Source organism: Oncorhynchus tshawytscha, linkage group LG13 (assembly GCF_018296145.1).
Source record: "Oncorhynchus tshawytscha isolate Ot180627B linkage group LG13, Otsh_v2.0, whole genome shotgun sequence".
NCBI classification, from domain to species: domain Eukaryota; kingdom Metazoa; phylum Chordata; class Actinopteri; order Salmoniformes; family Salmonidae; genus Oncorhynchus; species Oncorhynchus tshawytscha.
The window spans coordinates 68,898,633-68,925,078 of NC_056441.1; the positions used below are offsets into that span (position 1 = coordinate 68,898,633).

The 26,446-nt window shown below is 41.8% G+C and overlaps 2 protein-coding genes across 6 annotated transcripts in view; both read right to left on the reverse strand.

Annotated features, from left to right (window-relative positions):
* LOC112265600 (vasodilator-stimulated phosphoprotein) overlaps window positions 1–18,138 on the reverse strand; it is a 31,365-nt gene extending 13,227 nt beyond the window's left edge. For 2 of the 5 annotated variants that reach the window (XM_024443089.2, XM_024443085.2), the window contains exon 1: window positions 17,629–18,136. In XM_024443089.2, coding sequence (XP_024298857.1) covers window positions 17,629–17,633 — 5 coding nt within the window. In that variant the 5' untranslated portion in view covers window positions 17,634–18,136. Of the gene's footprint in view, window positions 1–17,628 lie in introns of all 5 variants that reach the window. The other 3 variants (XM_024443086.2, XM_024443088.2, XM_024443087.2) reach the window with 3 other exon arrangements.
* A 5,103-nt stretch (window positions 18,139–23,241) lies between these two features.
* LOC112265601 (small nuclear ribonucleoprotein Sm D2) lies at window positions 23,242–24,579 on the reverse strand. The gene is made up of 3 exons (XM_024443090.1): window positions 24,457–24,579; window positions 23,862–24,041; window positions 23,242–23,667 (listed from the first exon to the last, which is right to left on the reverse strand). Coding segments are annotated over exons 1-3 (357 nt in total). The 5' UTR covers window positions 24,459–24,579; the 3' UTR covers window positions 23,242–23,492.
* Between the last annotated feature and the right edge of the window lie 1,867 nt (window positions 24,580–26,446).

A 26,446-nucleotide genomic window follows, 5' to 3' on the forward strand; every position in this document is an offset into this window, starting at 1 on the left:
GCCTGGTGCAGGTCTACAATTTTGTTTCTGGTGTCCATTGACAGCTCTTTGGTCTTGGCCATAGTGGAGTTTGGAGTGTGACTGAGGTTCTGGACAGGTGTCTTTTATATAGTGATAACAAGTTCAAACTGGTGCTTCTTGCGACTAGCAATCCCGTATCCGGGAGCGTAATCATAGCCTCAAGCGCATTACCATAACGCAACTTTTCCTATTCATGAAAATCGCAAATGAAATGAAATAAATATATTCAAACACAAGCTTAGCCTTTTGTTAACACTGTCATCTCAGATTTTCAAAATATGCATTACAGCCAACGCTAGACAAGCATTTGTGTAAGTTTATCATGGCATAATGCTATGCTAGACTCTGCTGGCAGCAGGCAACATTTTCACGAAAAATAAGACAAGCAACCAAATTAAATAATTTACCTTTGAAGAACTTCAGATGCTTTCACTCAGGAGATTCCCAGTTAGATAGCAAATGTTCCTTTTTTCCCCAAAAAAATATTTTTGTAGGCGAAAAAGCTCCTGTTTGTTCATCATGCATGGCTGAGAAATCGACCGAAAAATACTTAAACTATAACGCCAAACTTTTTTCAAAATTTTCTCCATAATATCGACAAACACGGCAAACGTTGTTTAGGATCCATCCTCAAGGTGTTTTTAACATATGTATTCGATAATATATCCATCTAGGCAATTGGTTTCTCATAAGAAACGATTGGAAAAATGGCTACCTCAGTATTTTACGCAAGATTTTCTCCGGGAGACACCATGTGACCACTCGCTATATATGGTCCCTTACAGCCATTCTCCAATAGAAATGCCTAAAAAGACGTCACAATGCTGTAGACACCTTGGGGAATGCGTGGAAAACGTAAGCTCATTCGTAGCTCATTCACAGCCATATAAGGAGTGATTGGCATGAGGCGGTTTCAAAAAATGCGGCACTTCCTGATTGGATTTTTATCTGGGTTTCGCCTGTAACATCAGTTCTGTGACACTCACAGACAATATCTTTGCAGTTTTGGAAACGTCAGAGTTTTCTTTCCAAAGCTGTCAATTATATGCATAGTCGAGCATCTTTTCGTGACAAAATATCTTGTTTAAAACGGGAACGTTTTTCATCCAAAAATTAAAATAGCGCCCTCTATATCCAAGAGGTTAATACAGGTAACGAGTGGAGGACAGAGGAGCCTCTTAAAGAAGTAGTTACAGGTCTGTGAGAGCCAGAAATCTTGCTTGTTTGTAGGTGACCAAATACTTATTTTCCACCATAATTTGCAAATAAATATATTAAAAATCCTACAATGTGATTTTCTTTCTCATTTTGTCTGTCATAGTTGAAGTGTACTTATGATGAAAATTACAGGCCTCATCTTTTTAAGTGGGAGAACTTGCACAATTGGTGGCTGACTAAATACTTTTTTGCCCCACTGTAACTACACATGGTAATGCAATTACTAGGTTAACTAGCTTGTTCTGCGTTGCATATAATCAATGCAGTGCCTGTTAAATTTACCATTGAATCACAGCCTACTTAACTTGATTTAACAAAAGCGCATTAGCGAAAAAAGCACAATCGTTGCAATAATGTACCTAACCATAATCAATATATATTTTTAAACCTGCATATGTAGTTAAATTAATGTTAGCAGCAATATTAACTAGGGAAATTGTGTCAATTCTCTTGTGTTCAGTGCAAGTGGAGTCAGGGAAAATGCAGCAGTTTGGGCTGCCTGCCTCGTTACAAACTGTTGAAAGGACATTTATTCCTAACAAAGACTGTAATTAATTTGCCAGATTTTTTACATAATTATGACATAACATTGAAGGTTGTGCAATGTAACAGTAATATTTAGACTTAGGGTTGCCACCCGTTCAATAAAATACGGAACGGTTCCGTATTTCACTGAAAGAATAAATGTTATGTTTTCGAAATGATAGTTTCCAGATTTGACCATATTAATGACCAAAGGCTTGTATTTCTGTGTGTTTATTATAATTACGTATAAGATTTGATAGAACAGTCTGACTGAGCAGTGGTAATTGTCATTAATTACAACAAAAAAATAAAATTGTTTTTTTTTTAATTGGCCGATCAAGCGGTACCGGCTTTTTTTGGTCCTCCAATGATCGGTATTGAAAAATCAGTTATTGTACAATGTAATTATTTAGTATTACTTATTATGCAAAAAAACACTTAATTAAGGGATGTGTTGGGGGAGGGGTAAATGGAGGAGGGAACCAGGGGCAAGTATGGTAGAGTACAGAGGAGTAGGAAGAGAAGGAGGGGAGAAGACAGGACAGGGAGCAGAGGGGGAGAAAGAATCAGAAACATTAGCCAGTTCACATGCTGCCATAAACAAGACAAGCTTGAGAGTTGAGCCAGTCCATCATCCAGTTGCTCTGGTCAAACTCACCCAGCCACTGTCACACTATGGCTGTCAATGGACCCACTGATGCAAGCCAGCACAATAAACTCTTAATGAAGGGAGGAGGCAACAGGTAATACACCATATTGAATGGTGTCTCTTCATCACAATCAACAGGCCATTTATACACCTGTGGGTGTATAGTCAAAGTGTAGGCCCTCTCTTGACGTGTATTATGACAATATATGCACTGATGCATTTACCAGACGTTAGTGTGTGTGAACGACAGTGTGGGAAGAGATAGAGGAAGAGTAGGCAAAACAGACCAGACAGAGACAGAGGGAGTAAAAGAGCAAGAACACAGTAGGGTCATTCCACCAATTTGGTGCCTTTTGAGACATGTAACTTGGTAAAAAAAAATACATATATTTACTTTTGATCAAATGTTAAAATGAGGTGAAATGTCAAAAAGCACATGTTCAATTTCATAAAAAAACCTGTTTTCCCATCTCAAGAAGTTAAATGAAAAAATGACTATAATAAGTGCCAAATTGAACGTAAGAGTTGACGATTTCATCTTAAAATCATCCATGAATCTCCTGGTGATGGGGAATGGAAACTTGTTTGCAACAGCGAGTGGCAATTGAATGCAAGCTTCATAAAAATGTTTCAAATTGTTAAAACATTTCTAGCCCCCTATGAGTAACAGGGTTGACGTGTTATAACTGACCCGCTGGGTTTTCCAACACAAAACAGCAGAAATTGGACAAAAAGAATAGAAGCAGCTCACCAGCTTTTACACAATGATTTGTTTGATTTACAATGTTTCTTTTGAAAATAATATTTTAAAAAGTAATAATTTCAGCGTATTAAAACAAGAGTTCAGTAAAAGTAACAGGGTTGACCTTAAAAACGAGGGACAGATGTAAATGAATCACTCAATCAGATTATGATTTATTTAATCTTCAGAAATTACTTTGTCAAGCAACAAAATAACTAGGGCTTTACAATGATTGTCAAAACTTGGTGTTAAGTGGGTTAAATGTTGGGGTTAAGTGGGTTAAAATCTTCCTAGAACTCACAGGCAGTAGGTAGCCTAGTGGTTAGAGCGTTGGACTAGTAACCGAAAGGTTGCTAGATCGAATCCCTGAGTTGACAAGGTAAAAATCTGTCGTTCTGCCCCTGAACAAGGCAGTTAACCCACTGTTGCTAGGCCATCATTGATAAGAATTAGTTCTTAACTGACTTCCCTAAATAAATAAAAGGTAAAATAAATAGAGGACACACAAAAGGGACATGTCAAAATTAAGAATTTTGGCACTTTAGCAAGTCTTAAATCATATTTAAAATCTTATTGATTTCGCCATGGGGTCTATGTTAAAATGCACTTCATTTAATAGAACAGGCTTTTAAAATTCAATATTGGTCCACAATTTCTACTTAAAATATCAAAAGGGACACAAAAAGGCACTCTTCATGGAAGGACCCATTAAATTGCAAATTTTATGACAAGAGGAGAGATGGTTTGATCCAAAACAAGATTGTTTGGTAACAACAATGGAGGCTGACAAAGACCGGAAGCTTGGCTGTGCTCCGGGTCTGAGAGGAGGATCTGGAACCTTCCACCTGCAAAACATCAACATCTCCTCCCACCCACCCACAGGGAGAGCCCCTACAAATAGCTGACTGCCATGCAGGCTCCTGGGGCAGCTTTGCATTAAGTCCCACAGACAGAAAAATAACACTGGAAATGCAACCTGTTCTTAGGGAAAATGTACCAGCTAATACAAACCGTGGCACTTTCACAGCACCTGGTATATAAGAGAAATTAAACAAAATGTAGACACTACTGGAAATACAAAACCGATCTATAGGAGAGGACTGCAGTGTTACGCAAGTAGGCTTATGTGCAGTGGCACTGACAGACCAGTGTCACTAACTAGAGCCAGGCATGGTGACATGGTGCTGGCAGGGTGACAATGACAGATGGTGAGGGCCTCCCAGATGCTCTGGCTCATGTCAAGGCTCACACACACAGGAGAAGTCAAAACTGGTTATTCAACCACTCCACAAATTTCTTGTTAACAAACTATAGTTTTGGCAAGTCAGTTAGGACAAGTCATTTTTCCAACAATTGTTTAGAGATTATTTCACTGTATCACAATTCCAGTGGGTCAGATGTTCACATACAAAGTTGACTGTGCCTTTAAACAGCTTGGAAAATTCCCGAAAATTATGTCATGGCTTTAAAAGCTTCTGATAAGCTAATTGACATAATTTGAGTCAATTGGAGGTGTACCTGTGGATGCATTTCAAGGCCTACCTTCACTCAGTGCCTCTTTGCTTGACATCATGGGAAAATCAAAAGAAATCAGCCAAGACCTCAGAAAAAGAAAATTGTAGACCTCCACAAGTCTGGTTCATCATTAGGAGCAATTTCCAAAACGCCTGAAGGTACCACGTTCATCTGTACAAACAATAGTACTCAAGTATAAACACCATGGGACCACGTAGCCGTCACACCGCTCAGGAAGGAAAAGTGTTCTGTCTCCTAGAGATTCATGTACTTTGGTGCAAAAAGTGCAAATCAATCCCAGAACAGCAGCAAAAGGACCCTGTGAAGATGCTGGAGTAAACAGGTACAAAAGTATCTATATCCACAGTAAAAATGAGTACTATATCGAATTAACCTGAAAGGCTGCTCAGCAAGGAAGAAGCCACTGCTCCAAAACCCCTATAAAAAAGCCAGCCTACAGTTTGCAACTGCACATGGGGACAAAGATCGTACTTTTTGGAGAAATGTCCTCTGGTCTGATGAAACAAAAATAGAACCGTTTGACCATAATGACCATCGTTATGTTTGGAGGAAAAAGGAGGCTTGCAAGCCAAAGAACACCATCCCAAATGTGAAGCACAGGGATGGCAGCATCATGTTGTGGGGGTGCTTTGCTGCAGGAGGGACTGGTGCACTTCACAAAATAGATATTGAGGAAGGAAAATTATGTGGATATATTCAAGCAACATCTCAAGACATCTTGGTCGCAAATGGGTCTCCCAAATGGACAATGACCCCAAGCATATTTCCAATGTTGTGGCATAATGGCTTAAGGACAACAAAGTCAAGGTATTGGAGTGGCCATGACAAAGCCCTGACCTCAATCTTATAGAAAATTTGTGGGCAGAACTGAAAAATTCTGTGCGATCAAGGAGTCCTAGAAACCTGACTCAGTTACACCAGCTGTCAGGAGGAATGGGCCAAAATTCACCCAACTTATTGTGGGAAGATTGTGGAAGGCTACACGAAACATTTGACCGAAGTTAAACAATCAATGCTACCAAATACGAATTGAGTGCATGTAAACTTCTGACCCACTAGGAATGTGAAGAAATAAAAGCTGAAATAATTCTCTACTATTATTCTGATATTTCACATTCTTAAAATAAAGTGGTGATCCTAACTGACCTAAAACAGGGAATTTTTGCTGGGATTAAATATCGGGAATTGTGAAAAACTGAGTTTAAATGTATTTGGATAAGGTGTATGTCAACTTCCGACTTCAACTGTAGATTTCTACTTTTGAAATCACATTACATCCTTGCCTTACCTTCCACAGTAGCCACTAAGCAAGCTACTTAATCCGAGCAATCGTTCTTCTAAAACATTACAATATTGAATAACGCAACAATCCACAAGCATGTGCAGACAATTGAAAGGGTTTATTTTCTCATCCCTACACATCAAATTAGCTGACAATACACATAAATCCTGCTAGCTAGTTTCAAGTTATTGTCACGTTCACTAGTACAGTGAAATGCCTTACTTGCTCTTTCACAACAATTTCGCCAGTTTACATTGCAGTATGTGTAGCCCACAGTATTTTGGCTTAAAGTCTAGTAAGTGTGATGAGAGGAAGACAGAGCGAAGGAGAGGGAACAGACCATCAGAGAGCATGCCTCATTTCTCTCCTTTTCCAGCTCTTCTCCCATTTCACCACTCTCCAGTCTGTGATACAATCTCCCACTTCCTGTGACACAGCTCTGTAGCCACAGCCCACTTCCTGCTCCCAGCAATGCCTAATAAGGGTTGACTCAGCCTGACTAGTGAACAATAGACACACGCTCACACAAACTCACCCATTCAGGTTTACCCAGTCATGTGCCCACTGTTGACCTAAATGTTTGTTAGGTAAGCATGTGCAGAAAGGAGGAAGTGCTAGAAAGAAAAATTAAATAAAGATGTCCCTGGCTGGGGACAACATGTGAGGAAAGAGATGTGGATCATGGTCAATAGACACAGAAGTACAAGCCAAACTTTTCCAGCAAGAATGCCAATATTCCATTTAAAAAGGTTTGCTCACATTTGTTTTTAGTGAATGCAACCCACCCAGGTATGGAGCAGTGAGGGCAGCTCCAAACTGGTACGGTACAGAGAAAAGGGACTGGGAAATGGATGCATTTTTAATTGGAGAGAAAGTGAGGAGTGAATTATTGATACATCTACAGACATTGAGACTCCCATGTTAAAGCAGGCCACACACACACAGTTCACAGGGTTGGCAGGCATGCTACATGGATGCACATGTTTTTCCACACGTTAACATCTGAATGAACCATGGGGGAAAAAAGTCCATAAACAACTTATTCCTGTGACAGTGTCCAAGCAGCACACATAACTAACTTTCAAGGACTGCATTAAGAGTCCAGACTAGCAATTAAGCTAAGCATTAACTAGCTGACCAGTTCATTTAATTAAGAGGTGTTGTACTGTGAGAGCCAATAGGTCACTGGCTGGCTGAGCATTAAAATAACTCAAACAAGGAATGGACAGTCTTAATCTGAGGAATTTTCACATACCCTTGAAAAATTAACTTTGTTGGACGTGGCTGCTGCACATGTCAAAATCATAACCAAGTGCTGCTGCAAAGGTTATGAAAATATCCTGTTTGTCAAGATGACAAATTAGCAACCTAACTGATAAACATTATGATAAAGTTTACAGTCTGAATACACAGACAGACAACACCTACCAACAAACCAAACTCAATGACAACGTTTCGTTGAATAAATAAACAAAATATAGAAACTCAGACATTTAGAGCCAGAATCGGAGCCTATAATTTCTCAGTCAGTGAGGGGTTAACAGGAAACTGCAGTGCACAGAGGCACACGCTCTGAGAAGTCTGTATAAGGCTTTGCTCGGAGCTTGTACTGACAAGTACAGCCAGGTCCAGTGTCTCTCCTGCTCGCTCTGTTTACCTGGCCCTCCCACCATGCTCTTCTCCACACTCCTCATTTTCTTCCCTCCCCCTCTCTGTCTCTACGTCTGTTCCCCATCGTCCCTCTTAATCCCCCAATCCTCATCTCTGCGTTCATACTTAGGCTACCAGTTAATCAGTCAACCATTATTTTTTATCTCAAGCCCTGTGCTAACTTGTTAGCAATTTGGACTTTCCCTCCACTGTTCCACTTTGGCAGAACATGTTGGATACTCATATGTTGAGTGCTTGCTATGTACTGTCAGTGTGCTATGATGTTGTGGGGTCAGTCATGACAGACAAACTGTCCAGTCTAGCACATCAAATCAACAGAAAGTCTAATGCGCTTTAATTTGCTCACAGATGGAGTCATGTACCAACCAAAAAGGGTGCTTGAACTCCAAAAACGTTTTATTATTCTAATTTGTATATCATGAGAAGATCAACATGACTAACGATAATGAAATAAGATGCATCACAGCTCAGTTTATTCAGATCTTAGGACTTCACGCCTAGTGGAAATGTGAACAAAAGTTATTCCACTCATATTACCTCTTCCCACTAAAAAATGTCTAGTTTAAAATGAGCTAAAACAAAAAGTAAAGCAATGCTAACTCCCTCTCTCAGCCTTGATAAAAGTAAAGACCCCAGTCCCAAGTCGTGGATGATGAAGATGCCGATCACACACATTCTTAAAGGCAGAGTAAAAATAACCTGGTCCTGTCTCTCCAGAATACAGCGCACAACCTGGGTATCTCTAGCACCACAAGGTGAGTACACACACAAACAACGTGGGCATAGGTGACCAACCATGTGTGACCTCTTATTCAGTTTACGTACAAAAACAATTGCATTAGTTTTGAAGTTTCCAGTATCATCTGACAGTATTGTCCTCAATGAAATTACCCTCCAGTCAAGTGCAGGGCTGTCACAGTGACAGACTCCGTGATATATTTTTCATGTAGTGTATGTGGACACCTGCTAATTGAACATTTCATTCTAAAATCATGGGCATTATTATAGAGTTGGTCCACACTCCCTTCGCTGCTATAACAGCCTCCACTCTTCTGGGAAGGCTTTCCACTAGATGTTGGAACATTGCTGCGGGGACTTGCTTCCTTTCAGCCACAAGAGCATTAGTGAGGTAGGAAACTGATGTTGGGCAATTAGGCCCGGCTCGCAGTCAGTGTTACAATTCATCCCAAAGTTGTTCGATGGGGTTGAGGTCAGGGCTCTGTGCAGGCCAGTCAAGTTCTTCCACACAGATCTCGACAAACCATTTCTGTATGGACCCCGCTTTGTGCCAAGGGCATTGTCATGCTGAAACAGGAAAGGACCTTCCCCAAACTGTTGCCACAAATTTGGAAGCACAGAATAGTCTAGAATGTCATTGTATGCTGTAGCATTAAGATCTCTCTTCATTGGAACTAAGGGGCCTAGCCCGAACCATAAGAAAACAGCCCCAGACCATTATTCCTCCTCTACCAAACGTTATATTTTTGCACTATGCGTTCTCCTGGCATCTGCCGAACCCAGATTTCCTGTCGGACTGACAGATGGTGAAGACTCATTCATCACTCCAGAGAACGCGTTTCCTCTGCTCCAGAGTCCAATGGAGGCGAACTTTACATCACTCCAGCCAACGCTTGGCATTGCGCATGGTGATCTTAGGCTTGTGTGCAGTTGCTCGGCCATGGAAACCCATTTCATGAAGCTACCGACCAGAAGTTCTTGTGCTGACGTTGCTTCCAGAGGCAGTTTGGAACTCTGTAGTGACAGACGATTTTTATGTGGTACGCACTTCAGCACTTCCATTCTGTGAACTTGTGTAGCCTAACACTTTGTGGTTGAGCCGTTGTTGCGCCTAGACGTTTCCACTTCTCAATAACAGCATTTACAATTGACCAGAGCAGCTCTAGCAGGGCAGAAATTTGACCAACTGACTTGTTGGAAAGGTGGCATCCTATGACGGTGCCACATTGAAAGTCACTAAGCTTTTCAGTACGGGCCATTCTACTGACAATGTTCCCTATGGAGATTGCATGGCTGTGTGCTCGATTTTATACACCCGTCAGCAACGGGTGTGGATGAAATAGCTGAATCCACTCATTTGAAGGGGTGTCCATATACTTTTGTAGTGTACCTCTAGCCCAATTGACACTAATACAGTGGGACACAGGCAGTAACAGGACTGAATAACAAGTAGTGTTAAAATCGGTCAAACACAAAAACACATAGGCTGTACACTGAATAGGATGATAAATGGACAGAATACCTCAGATCCTTGAAGAACAGGTAGTTTTTGTAAGAGGCAAACCGTATGGACTGACTGGCTGACTACTGAAGCCTCAAACTAAAGATTGAGGAGGACCAGGAACCTTGTTGTAATCCTTTGCCTACTGCTGTTAACTTTCCTTCTCTCCATCTCCCTTCCTCGTGCCTGCTCCTCCTCACACAGGTCCTAGCATGCCGCTACATGCAGACTAGGGCTTTTAGTCTCTCCCCTGTGAGGCACACAGCACCAGGCGCCTGAGTGGCACAGCAGTCTAAGGCACTGCATCTCAGCGTCACTACAGACCCTGGTTCGAGTCCAGGCTGTATCACAACCGGCAGTGACTGGGAGTCCCATAGGGCGGCGCACAATTGCCCCAGCATCGTCCAGGTTAGGGTTTGGCCGCTGTAGACAGTCATTGTAAATAAGAATTTGATCTTAACTGACTTGCCTAGTTAAATAAACACAGCACCAGGCTCGCTCTCTCCCTCTCTAAGGTGTTGGATTCTCTGTCTCTTGTTATGTTCTGCCTCTCAAACTCTTTCCTGCGCCAACTCTCACTTTTTCCTCTTTCTTTCTCGGTCAGGTCCAAACCACTCAGCATTCTTTGTGTGCTGACTCATCGGTGCCGGAGTTTCTCTGGAATCGTCTCTCCAATGTTGTGGAAACGTTCCTTGGCTGTCTGGGCCAGGCCTCTGACCACTTGAAAGAGGCCGAGGAGCAAAAGCAGCATTCCAGCTCCTGAAGCGCTCTGGGGGTGCCATGACTGGCACTCACTATGCCCTTATTTGGACCACCGAATCATCTCTTCGTTCACTTAATTCCTTTTACAGGGCCAAGCGTATCCTCCCTGAGAGGCTGAGGAGGAGGCATAGCCCCTTGGAGAAGATCCCCCCCCCCCCTCCCCATTAGGGGGTGGGGACATGATGAGAGTATCTCCCCACTCTTTCAGTTGTCCAGACATATAGCTCTGTCCCCATCTCTAGAGAATATGTTATGGGTATGAAGCTGTGTGCACAGAGCATAAAAGAGCAAGGGAGGAACTAAATTGAGTTGATACCCCACCTTTATGGAGGTCTGCGAGTGCTGCATGCCTGTGGCTTGACACTTAGCATTCCCTATATAGATGCTGAGTAGTAGAATTTTCTTTATCGGCTTCAAAAGGGTCAACGCTGGTCAAGACTCAGGAAGTACATTTTTTTTTGCTGAAGTACACAATCAAATCATGGATCTATGAAATGTTGCTGTCTTACTCTTTGATAGTATGCACACACTATCTTATAAAGTGTCTTCTAAATGGTTCAACTTGCCTCGTGGTCACTAAGGTTAATTGCATGAACATGCATGTTAGTTGAGAATGATGCAATGGAATGAGGATCAGTAAATCTACCTTTTAAAAGAGGTGGTACTTTACAGCTATATGCCATGGTGGACATTCAGTAGAGATGATTCACAAATTCACTACCCATTGAAAATGTATCCAAATGACTAAACCTAGAATTATTCAACACAGATCTGACAGAGAGACCCAACTGGGAGATGTGAAGAAGCAACCAGTCCAGCGATAGCACAAAAGCTGATAGTTTCTGTAAACATTAGTCGCTTCGCTAATTATTCACAAAAAATGTCACCCATGCAGGAAATAGTTTGATGTCAAATCTAAAAAAATAAACTCCCCATTTAACCAATAGTGGCATCGCTTGAGCCTCTATTTTAATCTTCCAAACAAAATATAGCTTGTATCCAGTTAATGCATTGTCTTAGCATCCTCGTGTGTGGCAGAAGGGAAAGTCAGTATTTGTGACAGAGTTTTTGGCGATGGCTGACGCTATAAAGCTGTTTTCCACAGATCTCCCTTTCCATTTTTACCTAGGGAGGAAGAGCGAGTTATGAATGGAGAGCGACAAAGAGAACAAGAGGGAGAAATTGCAGCCATTGCTGACTGTGCATTAAAACTTTACAGTATAGCTTCCGCAACAAGCTTTAGCGTCACCAGGTCAGACCTAGCCCATCCCATAGCAGCTAATTAGACCCAGCAATAGCCACATCAGACAAGCCAGGATGCCCCAGAGCAAAGTGCTATCCCGACACGCACTGCGAAATGTTGAGTTTGCGCAACTTCATAGGAAGAATTGAGAGGTGAGCCTAATTATGAGACATGCATTTCATTCACCGTCAGTATACCGTACTATAGGAGGGTGTAGAGGATTCTTTGGTCAGTGACCAAAGCCAAACTGTTGCTTCCTGTTTACCATGCCCTAGCCACCATTCTGCACCTGCCTAGACGTGTGAGTGACAGCGCTAAACAAGGGGTGGATATTATAATCTAGATGCTTAGTAATAGAAGAAAACCCACAACCAAGGAAACTGTCTGTCCCTATTGTGACAATATAGGCTTATTTTTGTACATTGTGCACTGCATCTAATCGCTTTAAATGGGAGAGCTTGTGATGAAGCATGTCACAGATTGCTTGGCCACAGTGTCATTCAGTGTTAATGATGACGCACAAAGTATTTTCAGTGAATACTACCACACGCAACCACATAAGTTCAATTGATTTCCACACAAGTCCAATTGATTTTCGTACAGGGAACCCATCTGAATCTACTTTGATGAACAAAGGAATTAAGGAAATAGTCTACTTATGGAGACATGAACAAATAAATCATACCAACAATTGGTGATGACAAATACACAATGATTATGTGCCATAAAATGACTGTTACATGACCGTGTCATCAAAGAGAAAGTTAGAAAAACAACATCAGCCATAATAAGTTCTGACTTCTCAGCTAGGGGTTAAAAGTTCACTTATGATGGTAAAGGGGGAGGGGAGGAGAGGGTAGCAAGTGAAATACACTCCCTGTGAATCTACACAAGCCAGTCTGGCCTTCATAGCCCATTTCAATAGACAGGCAGGCAGACAGAATGACGTGAGAGAAATAAAAGGAGACTGTAGGCGAGTCAGAGTGTGTGTTCCTGCTTTTAAGTAGATCAATACTATACGTGCTCAGCATGGAGAGAGTGAAAGGGGAATAATTTTAAACTCGTGAGAGAAGCCTTTTATCACCCCAAACACACGTCGGCAGGTAGCCGTCCTGTGTGTTTGGGGCGATTTGAATTTAAGAGCGTTGAGCCAGTAATTGAAAGGTTGCTGGTTTGAATCTCAGAGCAGACTAGGGGAAACATCTGTTGATGGGCCCTTGAGCAAGGCATGTAACCCTGTAAGTCGCTCTGTATAGGGTTGCAAAGGGTTGGAAAACTTTCCAGGAAATTTCTGGGAAATTTTCCATGGCAAGTTAAGTCCGGGAATTTGGGGAATTTTGCTTTAATTCATCAAAGAAACCTTTTTTTGCGGGATACACAAGGCAATTCTAGGTCTTGTGGCATATTTTGGTTAAACTATCCCCAATTCAATGGAATTGCAACCCTCTGCATGCACAGTGCATTCTTCCATCACATGCACAGCTGATTCTCAAGATCTTGCACACTAATGAGATTCTATTGAGCCCACACTACTACACTGTCTGAGCCTAGGACTACATACTTTCTGGTAAGTTTTGATTGCAATACTGAGTGGGGTGAATACATTTTATATGACATACATGATTTTTTGTTGACTAGTAAATAGTAGCCTACAGCAAAGTGGGTTTAAATAATGTCTAACTTGTTAACAATTCCTGATACTTAGTTTTTGCTACCATGTGGTTTTAGTTAGCTTGAGCCTGTTAACTGAGTGTTAATTCACTTGTTTCCATACATGTTTCATTTTAAAACATTTATCTTACAAAAGAAGTTGTTTAATCTAACTGTACATGGAATTGTATGTTTTTTATTTAATCATCTTTACAGGAAAATGCCACGGGCACTATCTGATGTGTGGAGACATTTCACTACAGCTAATGTAGAAGGAAAAGATGTGTACATTTGCAAATATTGTGACAAATCATATGTGAAGAATGCAAAGATGCAGAATCATCTGGCCAAGTGCATAAAGTTCCCCCAGTGCTCACAACAAACAAACACTGACAAAAGTCCCTCTACTTCTATTCGAGGTGAAAATGATGAACCAAACACCTTATCGATAGCAACAGCTCATGGTCCTCCTGGAATCAGAAGTTTTTTCACTCAATGGAGGAACGTAGTCAGAGATATGCTGATGAATGTCTTGCTCGAGCTGTGTATGCAACTGGTTCACCTCTGATGCTCACAGGCAATGTGTATTGGAAGAGAATTCTAAATGTGCTCCGCCCAGCATACACCCCTCCAAATAGAAATGCATTATCTACTAATTTGCTGGATGCAGAGTTCAGAGTTCAAGTGAAGGTCAAGCAAATCATAGAGAAAGCAGACTGTATTGCAATCTTCTCTGATTGGTGGTCGAATGTTCGTGGGCAATGAATAATTAATTGCATCATCTCCACCTCTCAACCAGTATTCTACAAGAGCACAGACACAAGGGACAACAGACACACTGGTCTCTACTTTGCAGATGAGCTGAAGGCAGTCATCAATGACCTTGGACCACAGAATGTATTTGCACTGGTGACAGAAAATACTGCGAACATGAAGACTGCTTGGTCTAAAGTGGAGGAGTCCTACCCTCACATCACACCCATTGGCTGTGCTGCTCATGCATTGAATATGCTCCTCCTCATGGCACTGAAAACAATGGATACACTACATGAGAGCCAAAGAAATGGTTAGGTATGTGAAGGGTCATCAAGTTATAGCAGCCATATACCTCACCAAGCAAAGTGAGAAGAATAAGAGCACCACATTGAAGCTGCCCAGCGACACCGGTTGGGGTGGTGTTGTCATGTTTGACAGTCCCCTAGAGGGGAAGGCGTCTCTTGAAGAAATGGACATATCACAGTCTGCTGATATGGACAGCCCCATCAAGAGGATCCTCCTGGATGATGTATTTTGGGAGAGAGTGGTAAAGCAGCCCGAAACCTATAGCAGTAGCCTTTGCACGGATTGAGAGAGACAATGCCATCCTGTCTGATGTTCAGACTTGCAGATGTAAGAGAAGAAATCCATACTGTCCTGCCCACTTCACTGTTGCTCCAAGCAAAGGAAACTGCAGTTCTGAAAAACATCATAAAACGTGAAGACTTCTGCCTGAAGCCCTTACACGCCACAGCGTACATGTTGGGCCCCAAGTAATGCTAGCAAGAGCATCCTGTCTGGTGCAGATATCAACCAGCCCTATGGTATCATCACTACCGTGTCTCGCCACCTTGACCTGGATGAGGGCAAGGTTCTTGGCAGTCTGGTGAAGTATCTTCCAAGCAAGGGCTTTGGGATGGAGATGCAATATGGCAGTCTGGCCAACATATCTCATCAGCCACCTGGTGGTAGGGACTTTGTGGATCTGAGGCTCTTTCCCCTGTTGCCTCAGAGCGCAACTGGTCCTTGTTTGGGAACACACACACGTTGAAAAATTGGTGGCCATCTGGGCAAATTTGCAGCTTTTTGATCCTGACAATGAGCCATCCTCAACAAGTTTGGAAAGGGACAGTGAAGATGAGGCCTCAGAGTCTCTGATGTTCAAGAGGTGGACATTGAGGAGGTCCAGGGAGAAGACATGGAAGCCTGAGAGGAAGACAATACCCATATATTCCCATTAATTCCCACAGAAAGTTTCCACCTCTGAATATTCTCCAAAATGTTTAAAAAATATATATACATTTTAACTGTGCTCAACATGGTAAGAGTGAAAGGAGAACATTTGTAACTGATGAGAGCAGCCTTTTATCACCCCAAACACAGTTCCTTGCTAGACACTATATATCCTGATGCCTAGTCGCTTTACCCCTGCCTACATGTACATATCTACCTAAATTACCATGTATCCCTACACATTGATACTGTAATGGTACTACTTGTATATATCGTCATTCTTGTGTTTTCTATTCTTATTATTTAACTCTGCATCATTGGAAAAGAGCTTGTAAGTAACCGGGTTGGGCTCAATTCAAATTGAAAGCTGTCAATTCAGGAAGTGGCATAAATTTAAAATTCAGAAAATTTATACAAAAAAATGTTTGAAATAAAATAGCTTCTGCTTATGGCACATGTGACATAACCAAATAAAATGTTTTGACAGCGTGCATGGAGCAACTTCTTAGATCGAATGTTTCACACCCACCTTACACCTGAAGGGTGTGTGTGTGTGTGTGTGTGTGTGTGTGGGGGGGGTCACAGCAGGCGTCGCTTTGATAACAACAATGAATCCTCCAGCTGCCATTAACGAAGACTGATGCATTTCCTGTGTGACAGTGTAGTCTGAGATAGAGAAACATGGAGGAAACTGTCTCAGCTGATTATGGTTATAGGGAGGATGTATGCACTGCCAGGGTGGACAGAGAATATGGTTCTCTTTGTGTAATAAAACCTCCTTGGATGTATTGACTGAGATTGCTATTTATTCAATTTGGGTAACCTCAGGATCTAGGCCTACCTGTATTGGGAGAAACCATGGAACATTTAACCAGCTGGCTACACTTGTCTCAACATTCACACATATTAAACTATGCTGAGGACAATGAACTTGATTACATGACAGACAACATTACATTCCTCACCCATTATGTAAGCAAGGTAAATGACATGACCTCAGATTGGGCCAGAGCCCATTCATTCATTAGGCCTAGAAATTAGTGTTGGCTTTAACAAAGTAAACCAAAGTGACCAGCAACAGGTTAAAAACAATACAAGGCCTTACTTACCCAACTTGGTTTTGCAAAAGAAGCGAGAGATTCAAGATTGGTTAAGGATAAATAACTTGTTGCACAGGTTATAGAATCACAACAAATATACATTGTGGATTGAGTCCCAGATAGATTATAGAATACAAATGTATATAGGCCCAGGTGATATGCGAGGGGCCATTGTGTTTGAGTCAGGGAAAAAAATAACATTCCAGAAAAGGCCTAACTAGTCTTGGCTTCAAATCGTGTAATTGCCAACTTCACAGGCTGCAACAGGATGTGGAATTCGTAGACTGGCTTGTTCCATGCTCGGCGCAATTTGGTTGTGTGTACAGGCCTGGTGGGCCAACTACGGGGGAAATAGGGTCCTTGAATGGATACGTGGAACTATGGCAGGCCAGCTAACCAGACAACTCCACGTCTAGCATACACAACAGCGTGCTCTACCACAGGGCACCATTACAGATAGCAGTTCCATTTACCACCAAAATGTCCGAAATAGGACACAATAAATATTGATTCCATGATACATGTAAATCACCATGGGACACAAATTGTAATTCAAGTAAAGTACAAATTACCCGGTCTAATGCTCTCTAGGCTTAGGCCTATTGTACTGGAATTAGGCCACTTGACAATATGTTAAACTATGACAGAGCAACAGGCTACTACCGTATGACAAGGGGACAGACACCGCTCGAGCTGGCATTTCTCTTTTTCTTCTCTCACTCATGGGCTACAAAGTGATACGTTGTATAAGGTGCTCTGCATTGAAACAAGTTGATTTAGTCTGGCGGTCACTTTGATGATGACATGTTTAGGCTATCTCGAGTCAAAACTAGACTACCAAAACAGTTCGAGATCTATCGAAGTTACAATATGATAAATCATATGACTTTAAAAAAAACTTGCACCAGGCATGCTCGATCACTACAAGCGCACAAAATCGATATGTTGTATTGTAGTCACAAAACAAAATGAACAGACCGATCAGATTTGAATCGCTTTACCTCATTGTTAGAGAGTGGAGATCCTCTCCGATGCAGCTTTTTCGGCCTCAGATCTAAGCCCGGGGTTCAAAAACAAAAAAATAAAATAAAAACGACGATATCGGCAAGATACACATCTATATACACGTAAAGGGATAGCCTTCGATCCACAAGCAGGATAAAGAGAAGCACACCTCGATGATTTCCTGGTTTCAGGGAGAGAGGAGTTGAAAAACTGGATACAGTAGCGGAGCGCGCTTGCCAACTCCAATCAGGATCCAAGACTCATCTCTCCTTTCTAAACAGACTACCATACACGAGCGAACACTGTCAGGACAAACTAAAGGCTCTTTCTCAATTTTGTCAACGTGGGAACGTTGATCGATAATGCTGTGAATCTTCTCCAGACCTTCTCGGTCTGTGTAATTTAATTGGTGTTTAAACTCAACCCGCCTCCAGCTTTTAATTCGAAGTAGGCTTTCTTTCCATGTTCACCCGCCCCTTCTCTATGTAGTTAGAAAAAAAACGTATTGCAATACGGGATCCTTAGGACGTCCCTACCCCCCATTGAAGTGTACGTTTTAAGTGGGTTAAGGTTTGGGTTTTGGCTAGGGATGTCCATGTCCCAAGGATCCCGGATAGCACTAACCTTGGGAAACATCCACACCACTCTGCCTTTCCCTAGTGGTTGAAAGGCATAACTCCAATTCGGGTGTTCAAGGCAGTTGTTGGAAAGTTGAGAACATACTGTACTTTGAATTTAAGCAACATAGGCCTGTTGCACTAAACAAGACTGCCCTATCTATAGTCAACGTTGTGCACATAACGTTAATAATGGTGAGACAAGTAAGTTCAAGAAACTAGCTGTAGACTCAATGTAGGCTAAAACAAATAATTATATTGCCACATACACCAGATAGTAGTACAGTGCACCTGGAGCAAATTAGGGTTAAGTGCCCTGCTCAAGGGCACATTGACAGATTTTTCACCCTCCTGGCTCAGGTGTTCAAACTAGCAACCTTTTGTTTACTGGCCAAACGTTCTAACCGCTAGGCTACCTGCCACCACTATAGGCCTACTAACTTCATACATAATGAAGGAGGAAGATAATGGGAAAGACTATTTAAGCAATAAGGCCCAAGGAGGTGTGGTATATGGCCAATTATACCACGGCTAAGGACTGTTCATTGGCAGGATGCAAGTGAATTATAAACTGGTGGTGGTATATGGTATATGGCCCGTGGTATATGGTCTGATATATCACAGCTGTCAGCCAATCAGCATTCAGGGCTCAACCCACCCCACCCGGGTTGAGCCCTGAATGCTGATTGGCTGACAGCTGTGATATATCAGACCATATACCACGGGTATGACAAAACATTTATTTTTACTGCTCTAATTATGTTGGTAACCAGTGTATAATAGAAATAAGGCACCTCAGGTTTGTGATATATGGCAATATACCACGGTTAATGGCTGTGTTCAGGCACATAAGAACAGCCCTTAGCCGTGGTATATTGAACATATACCACACCCCCTTGGGCCGTATTGCTTAATTAAACAGTGTTGTCACCGCCATGAAATATTGCACTCCATTTTCTCCGTATGGGGGAGAGGGAACTGGAGCAGAAAAGGGAGGAATGCATTACGTCTCAATGGCTTGTGTAAACATCTGAAGCACTGATAGGCCTTAATACACACACACACACACACACACACACACACACACACACACACACAACAGCTGACCATTCTACAATCTACTGAGCAACTGACAGCCTGTCACACAATTTTAACACCCTCCATTCAATCTGCTTTCTGCTGGCCACTACAGAAACTGCACCCAAAAATAGAGTACACATTTTCAAGCTCATGTTAATTATATAATCAGATTTTCCTCAGAAAAGCATGTCATTTTGTGGAAGACTGGGGAGAAAATGAAAATGTATTTGTGTGTCAAAGACAGTCCCTCTACTCCCAGAAAGTGGTTCACCCAGAAGAAGACCGTGCTGTAATGTTAGGATTCTCCCCTCCTGTCCTCTGTACCATGTTTCCACAGTGTGACGTCAGCTCTCTCCATAGTTGGCACAGTTTCACATGGGGCCTGATGGACTTGGACACCAATGATTAGATAATATGAGAGTTAGATTAAGGTAGAGACCAAGGTTATGTTAGAGCGGCTGGAGAGTGATAAATAAAAGGAAAACTCGGGTACATTGTGTGTGTGTGTGTGTGTGTGTGTGTGTGTGTGTGTGTGTGTGTGTGTGTGTGTGTGTGTGTGTGTGTGTGTGTGTGTGTGTGTGTGTGTGTGTGTGTGTGTGCCCTCGTGTCAGTGAGTCTAGGACTGTAGCAAAAATGAGAGAAGAGATTGAAAATTAGTCTGGGGAAAAACTGGAATGGTGGTAGAGGCAGGGGGCTTGAGTACTAATCATTTTAATAGGGATTAATATGGGTCATGGATTATTTCACTGCGCATAATAGATAATAGAACCATATGCAAGAGTTATTTTGACCACAGATTATTTTTCAGGAAATTTCAGAAACAGGTGAGACAAGGTAATGATCTTCTCACCTAACACAATGTCCAAAAGATTGTTTGTTAATACAGCCTAGATTCATAAGAAGATTTTAATTATAATAACATGCCATTCAGTTAAAAGTAGTGTGTGTGGACAGGAGAGGGGTAGAGACACTATGTTTTAATTTTAACCTTTATTTTACCAGGCAAGTCAGTTAAGAACACATTCTTATTTTCAATGACGGCCTGGGAACAGTGGGTTAACTGCCTGTTCAGGGGCAGAACGACAGATTTGTACCTTGTCAGCTCGGGGGTTTGAACTCGCAACCTTCCGGTTACTAGTCCAACGCTCTAACAACTAGGCTACCCTGTCGCCCCGTGTTTGAGATCTGGGCTGGTCGCCAGGCAGAGGGAAGCTAAAGAAATTTAGCCCAAATGAGTTGACCCGGACTAAGTCTATGACCTCTACTAGGGGAATTGGGGAGGGGAGGATCACCTCAAATATGTAAGTCACTGCAGTGGAAGAAGATAGGTCTACCTTAAGGAAGATACACAGCTGAAACTCTTCATTTTGTCTTCATGGGGACAATGCTTTATCAAACCTTAGAGGTTTATCCCTCTATAACTTTTTGTTCGTCTGTAAACTGGTGGGACACGCACATTGAGTGTTGCTCCGCATTCTGCACTCATGTAGCCTGCAGTAGTTAAAAAATTTAAGCAAGCCCTCTACTGGGCGGCCAAACAACATACAATACTAATATGCACCGCTAGATGGCAGAAGATACTAAAGGTTTTAATTAAGAGGAGAATGGTTTTATGGGTTGACATTGATGAAGTTTAGACCTACTATTTTGTTAGAGAAAAAAACAACATTCCAGTCAGGTTGTATACAGAAAATACATTTGTCTCTATGTAGTCTATAATTGCACCTTTATCTGATTGATAACAAGAAAAAGAACAACACATAATAGCAGAGCAACATAGCTGGCCTGGCCATGTAGCAGTACACATTGTCTCCACATTTTCCTTTAGTCTGCCAGTAACATATGGGATGTCTATGTATTAATACTTCTATATTTAGGCCTAATTAAATTAATTTAAAAAATCATTAAATAATGTTGGCCTTGATGTGTGGGGTAGCAGCACTTTTTCACTGGGATGAGGTGACCTCAAGTGTGTGTCACAGGAGGTTAGTGGCACCTTAATTGGGGAGGACTGTAATGGCTGGAGCGGCATAAGTGGCATGTATCAAATATTCCATTCGCTCCGTTCCAGCCATTATTATGAGTCGTCCTCCCCTCAGCAGTCTCCACTGCTGTGTTATAGAGTTGCTACTTTATCACTCTTTCTCCACCTGCCTCGCTGCACTGACACCCCGACCATGGATCTGCTTGGAAACAAACTGTGGCAGCTCGGGTTACCGAGCACGATCGATGTCGAGTGTGTGCTTCATGCCGGGCGAGGGTGTTGCGTTGCGCGGAGTATCGACACATGCACGAATGCTATCATAATCACACTTCCCCTCTTACGCGCCTTCTGCCCCAGCTGCCTACTGAATAACACATCCCCCTTCCTGCTGAAGATCCACACCCCAAAATCTGGAGGGAACTGGACTCAAGAAGTCTCACGTAAAGAGACATGGCACCCTTTTCTAGAACTCAATAGGAATGAATGAATAGGTGTGCATGTTTGTATCTAAACAGAACACTCAAGAGACTGAATGTACTGTATTATTGGTGATAACATGAACTACTGCAGTAATATACTGTATTATTGGTGATAACATGAACTACTGCAGTAAGAGAACAAAAAATGATAAATGGGAATGTTTCTCCCATTTCTAATCAGATACATAATGAGTTGGTTTACACATATCCCAATCCCAGAAGGCTTCACCCGAGGGCTGTAAATCAGGCAGAGCACCCCCCCCCACACACACACACACACAAAGTGATACCACAGGTATAGGGACCCTTAGGGTGAGCAGATAACAGGGAAAGCGGGTGTGGGACATGAAGAGGATGTATTTGTTATGAGGATATGTTCCTTCGTATGGGGGAGACCTGGAGGACAGGCCCAGGCTTTGAAGGGCTAGGTGGGCCAATAAAGATCATGGGAAAACTCTCAAAAGCAGAAAGCATATGATGCAGAACAACAATCACGAATAGGAATGGAGTAGCTGTGGGAATAGAGAAGCACAATAGTTATAGTCAGCTATAAGAGGACTCGCCCCAATGGGAAATATGGAATAGGGATCAACACTTAAGACTGAGTGAGATTTAGGCTAAATTGCATACAGGGAACTGTGAGATCTTGCTTCTGACAGCTCTGCAAACATGCTAAAATTCCAATGCACATTCAATTAAACTTAAATGAAAATGGCATCAACTTCACAACATTCAAGATGGGAAACTTGTTATTTTGGAGAAAAGGAAGTGTTTGCCAAAATTCCTCAACAATGTTAATTTATCATGTCCCTCCTCCTCTGGGACTCTAAAGGTTAGAGGATGCCAATCATGAAGACATAATTGGATTTATGTAAAACTAACTGTCCTATTATTTATGCCCAGCAGGGAATACTCTGACCTTTGACCAAACCTAAAGAGACATGCAGTCTGTTAATTCAGACGTGTGATTTAATGAAAATGATTGTGTTCTTGCATATATGCCACTTAATGGAAATAACCTTGGCACACAAGCCAACCACACTGGTTTAAGTGCCAACTGTTTGAGAAGAAATAGATGCTATTGCGACAATTAGCTAACAAAGTGGTCAGGAGAGGGTGAGCCACAGCGAGGGACAAGATGATATGGAGAACAGAGCGGGGTGTGAAGTGACAGTCATCACATCTGGTCTCATCTATAATGCACGGGTCTTTAAAACGGCAGTTTGTCACATATTGAGCGCTGCCGTCTGAAATCAACACTGACACCCAAGCTTCTGCCAGAGGAAACAGGCTAGAGGATGGAGAGAAGGAATGAGAAAGAGGAGTCAAGAGTCAGAGTGCTGTTCATCCTAACATATCCCTTGCTTTCGAGCCTGAAATGATTTTGAGATAGCCATATGTATTCTCTACTGTATGTTCTAAGAGTGTGTAAACATACAACACTTTGAATACCATACTTCTCATCTTTTATTATTAAAATGAAAAACTAAAAGAGCACCCTAAACAAAATAGAATCCCAAGAACGATCCTAATCAGCAATCCAAAGAGTGAAGTTATCATTTTCTCACACTAAATTCTAAACACACAGCTCAGATTCCTCTCTGACTCAAAACAAAACATAATTTTCACATAATGACAGTCAACCCACTGCCTGCCATCATCTATTTGACAAAGACAGGTGAAGTGGGCAAATTAACAGTCTATTTTCCTGTGATGAGGGGGTTTCTCAGCACCACAATTACAGAGTCTCCTCTCAGGAACATCTTAGAGATGTAACGGTCCTTGTTTACTGGTTTGGACTTCTTCTTGCCCTTGCCACTCTTGGGAACTTCTGTCCACATCTCCTTCACATTCTCCAGGACCATGTTGCAGTGTCTGCATTGAGAAGGGAATACAAATGTATGCAGTTAACCAAAAAGTATTAAGAATGAAGCATTTGGGAGGATATAGGTAACATGTGATGACAAAATGCAGACATTATCTTGTGTCTCTATTTGCTGGACATTTGTGATTAACTGTATAACTCCAATGGATGACTTCCCAACTCAGTGGACTAACTACATAAATACCTGTCAAATGCCTTGACACGGCCAAGCAGCTTCTTGTTGTTTCGGCAGTTGACGAGGACCTGTGTGTTGTTTTTGACAGACTGGGTGAGCACAGACAGGGGCCCAGTATTGAACTCCTCCTCCTCCCGCTTCTGGAGCTCCTCAGGAGTCATCTCAGACTTAGGTTTATTTAACAGGCTCCTGGAAGGATTATTGAGGATACTCATTGTTAACATAGTTCAACTCCAGGCAATTCAAACATTGTTTATAGACATCATGATGATGATGATGATGGCGACTTGACACAACTAAAGTTAATTCAGACCAACAGTTAGCTGCTAACAAAGTTTGAAAACTGTTTAACATGAAGAGGCCAATGTATTAGCTTGCTGGCTAATAAGTTCCTATTTTTTATTATGATCATTATGGGTCATCTACAATACATGTTAGCTAGCTACACTAGTTACTGTCGCTAATAACGTTAGATCATCATGGATGGGTAACGAACAGCTATCGTTAGCCAGCTAGCCAAATTTAGCTACACATCTTTCCACAGTGATGAGGTCTGCTTTACTGTATCCAAACAAAGCACACATAGGTTTTTTAAAGTACTTACATATTTTCTTCAAGGAATGGCGATTTTAGCTGTGAAACTAGCTAGTAAATAGGTTAGCTTTTTCCCGGCTTCTTTAACCGCTCCAACGCCACACTCGTGTGTTGTCTGTCCAACGGCTTCCGGGTCCCGTTTAAAAAATATTACAATAACTTCCGGGTTTCCTTAACATTTATTTAGAATACATTATCTGGATACATTTGTATTAATTATGCAATACATTTGAATTAATTATGCAATTATGTAAATGATGTCTCAGTTGTAGAATGCAGTAGAGTAAATTAACTATAATTTAGAGCTTATTCGTATTAATCTCAAGATGATTTTAGAAGAAAACTATTATTTGTGAGAGAAAGAACATGTAATTTGATGCTTAAAACACACAGGAGATTCCCAACCTTATTTCACAGGGTGGTGGCTCTACCTTGTTAGGTGATCACACCCACAGTTTGCTGATTTGGGAGGCCCAGGTCTGGGATTGATTTACAGTGCTTGACTATCATTATGAAACATACCAAATAGCTTAGACTTGCCCCTCTTCACTCACTCACTTCCTTAATGTCTCCCATAAGCCCCGGATGAATTATTCCAGAGGGGCTGGAATTTTTGACTGTTTCTTGTAAAGTTGACTTTTTAGACTGTTAGCTGTCCATACACCTATGTCAAGGTGTGTGTGTGTGTGTGTGTGTGTGTGTGTGTGTGTGTGTGTGTGTGTGTGTGTGTGTGTGTGTGGTCTAGCTACAGGGTCCCTCTCCTCATGTGAGCACAAGCTGCCCCTGAGTGCTCAGACGCATCTTGAGGCCTGCCTCAGTCCCTCTCCTCATGTTGATTTACTCTCTTCCCTGTGGTACTGTGAGTCTGCTGGCTGAGGGATTCATAGGTGTGGGGTTATTATCAACGCCTGTCAGAGGATAGCTGTTATTTATTACTGAATTAACAGCAAACAGGACCGTATTACAGTTGCCCCAGGATACACAAAGCCCCATTCTGTACTAGCTTACCTGTTGATTAACTCTCTCCCTCTCTATCTCTATACCACATTTACTCATGTGAGTAATGAAAATGTTATTATAATCTTTGTATCTAGATGCTAAGTTTGCCAACAGTGTTGGTGTAAGGTTACATGATCCACCCTAAGAGCAGTATCCTGGTCTAACCGCAGCCGTCTAGGAAAGGTGGCTACAGTACCCATGAAGTCTATTTTGTTTGATAGAGGCACACTTCGTGTTTAATTGCTATATTGTAAAATACTTTGCCACCATGGCCTATTTATTGCCTTACCTCTCTTACCCTACCTCATTTGCCCTTTCCTGTTTTAGCATGTGCTTCCAGGTTTGTGACAACACTTTTGGGAAGGCCCTTTCCTGTTTTAGCATGTCAAAGCGAGGTCCATACAGAAACAGTTTGTTGAGATTGGTGTGGAAGAACTTGACTGGCCTGCACAGAGCCCTGACCTCAACCCTGGAACGCTGACTGGGGCTGAATGGCTGAATGGAAGCAAGTCCCCCCCAGCAATGTTCCAACATCTAGTGGAAGCCTTCCCAACAGAGTGGAGGCTGTTATAGCAACCAAGGTGGGACCAACTCCATGCCCATGATTTTGGAATGAGATGTTTGATGAGGAGGTGTCCACATACTTTTGTTCATGTAGTGTTTATTTCCACAATATGAGGATGGACTAATGCTTTGAAATTATGAAAATGAAGATCATCCTAGCAAAACAGGCTGAAATATCAGGCAGTCTTTTCAAACAGCTCTTACACTGAAACAGCATTGAGTTTTGGTCTGCCTGGTGACATCACCATGCAGTAAAATAGTTAATTGGCCAATAGGAAAGAGAGTTCCAATCCTCTCTGCCAAAAACAGCTAGTTTTCAGTTTTCCCCTCTCCACTCCCAGACAGTCCTTGCAAAATTATTGCTTGATGAATTTCTCTTTGCTAAGAAGCTATTTTTTTTTTTTTTTACCATTTTAATAAAAATATATATAAAGCAA

What these genes read in the sequence shown, in the direction of transcription:
- LOC112265601 (XM_024443090.1), bottom strand. An exon ending in CGTGTCAAGGCATTTGACAG is followed by an intron (nt 23,668 to 23,861) that starts GTATTTATGTAG and finishes TTCTCAATGCAG; the next exon opens with ACACTGCAACATGGTCCTGG.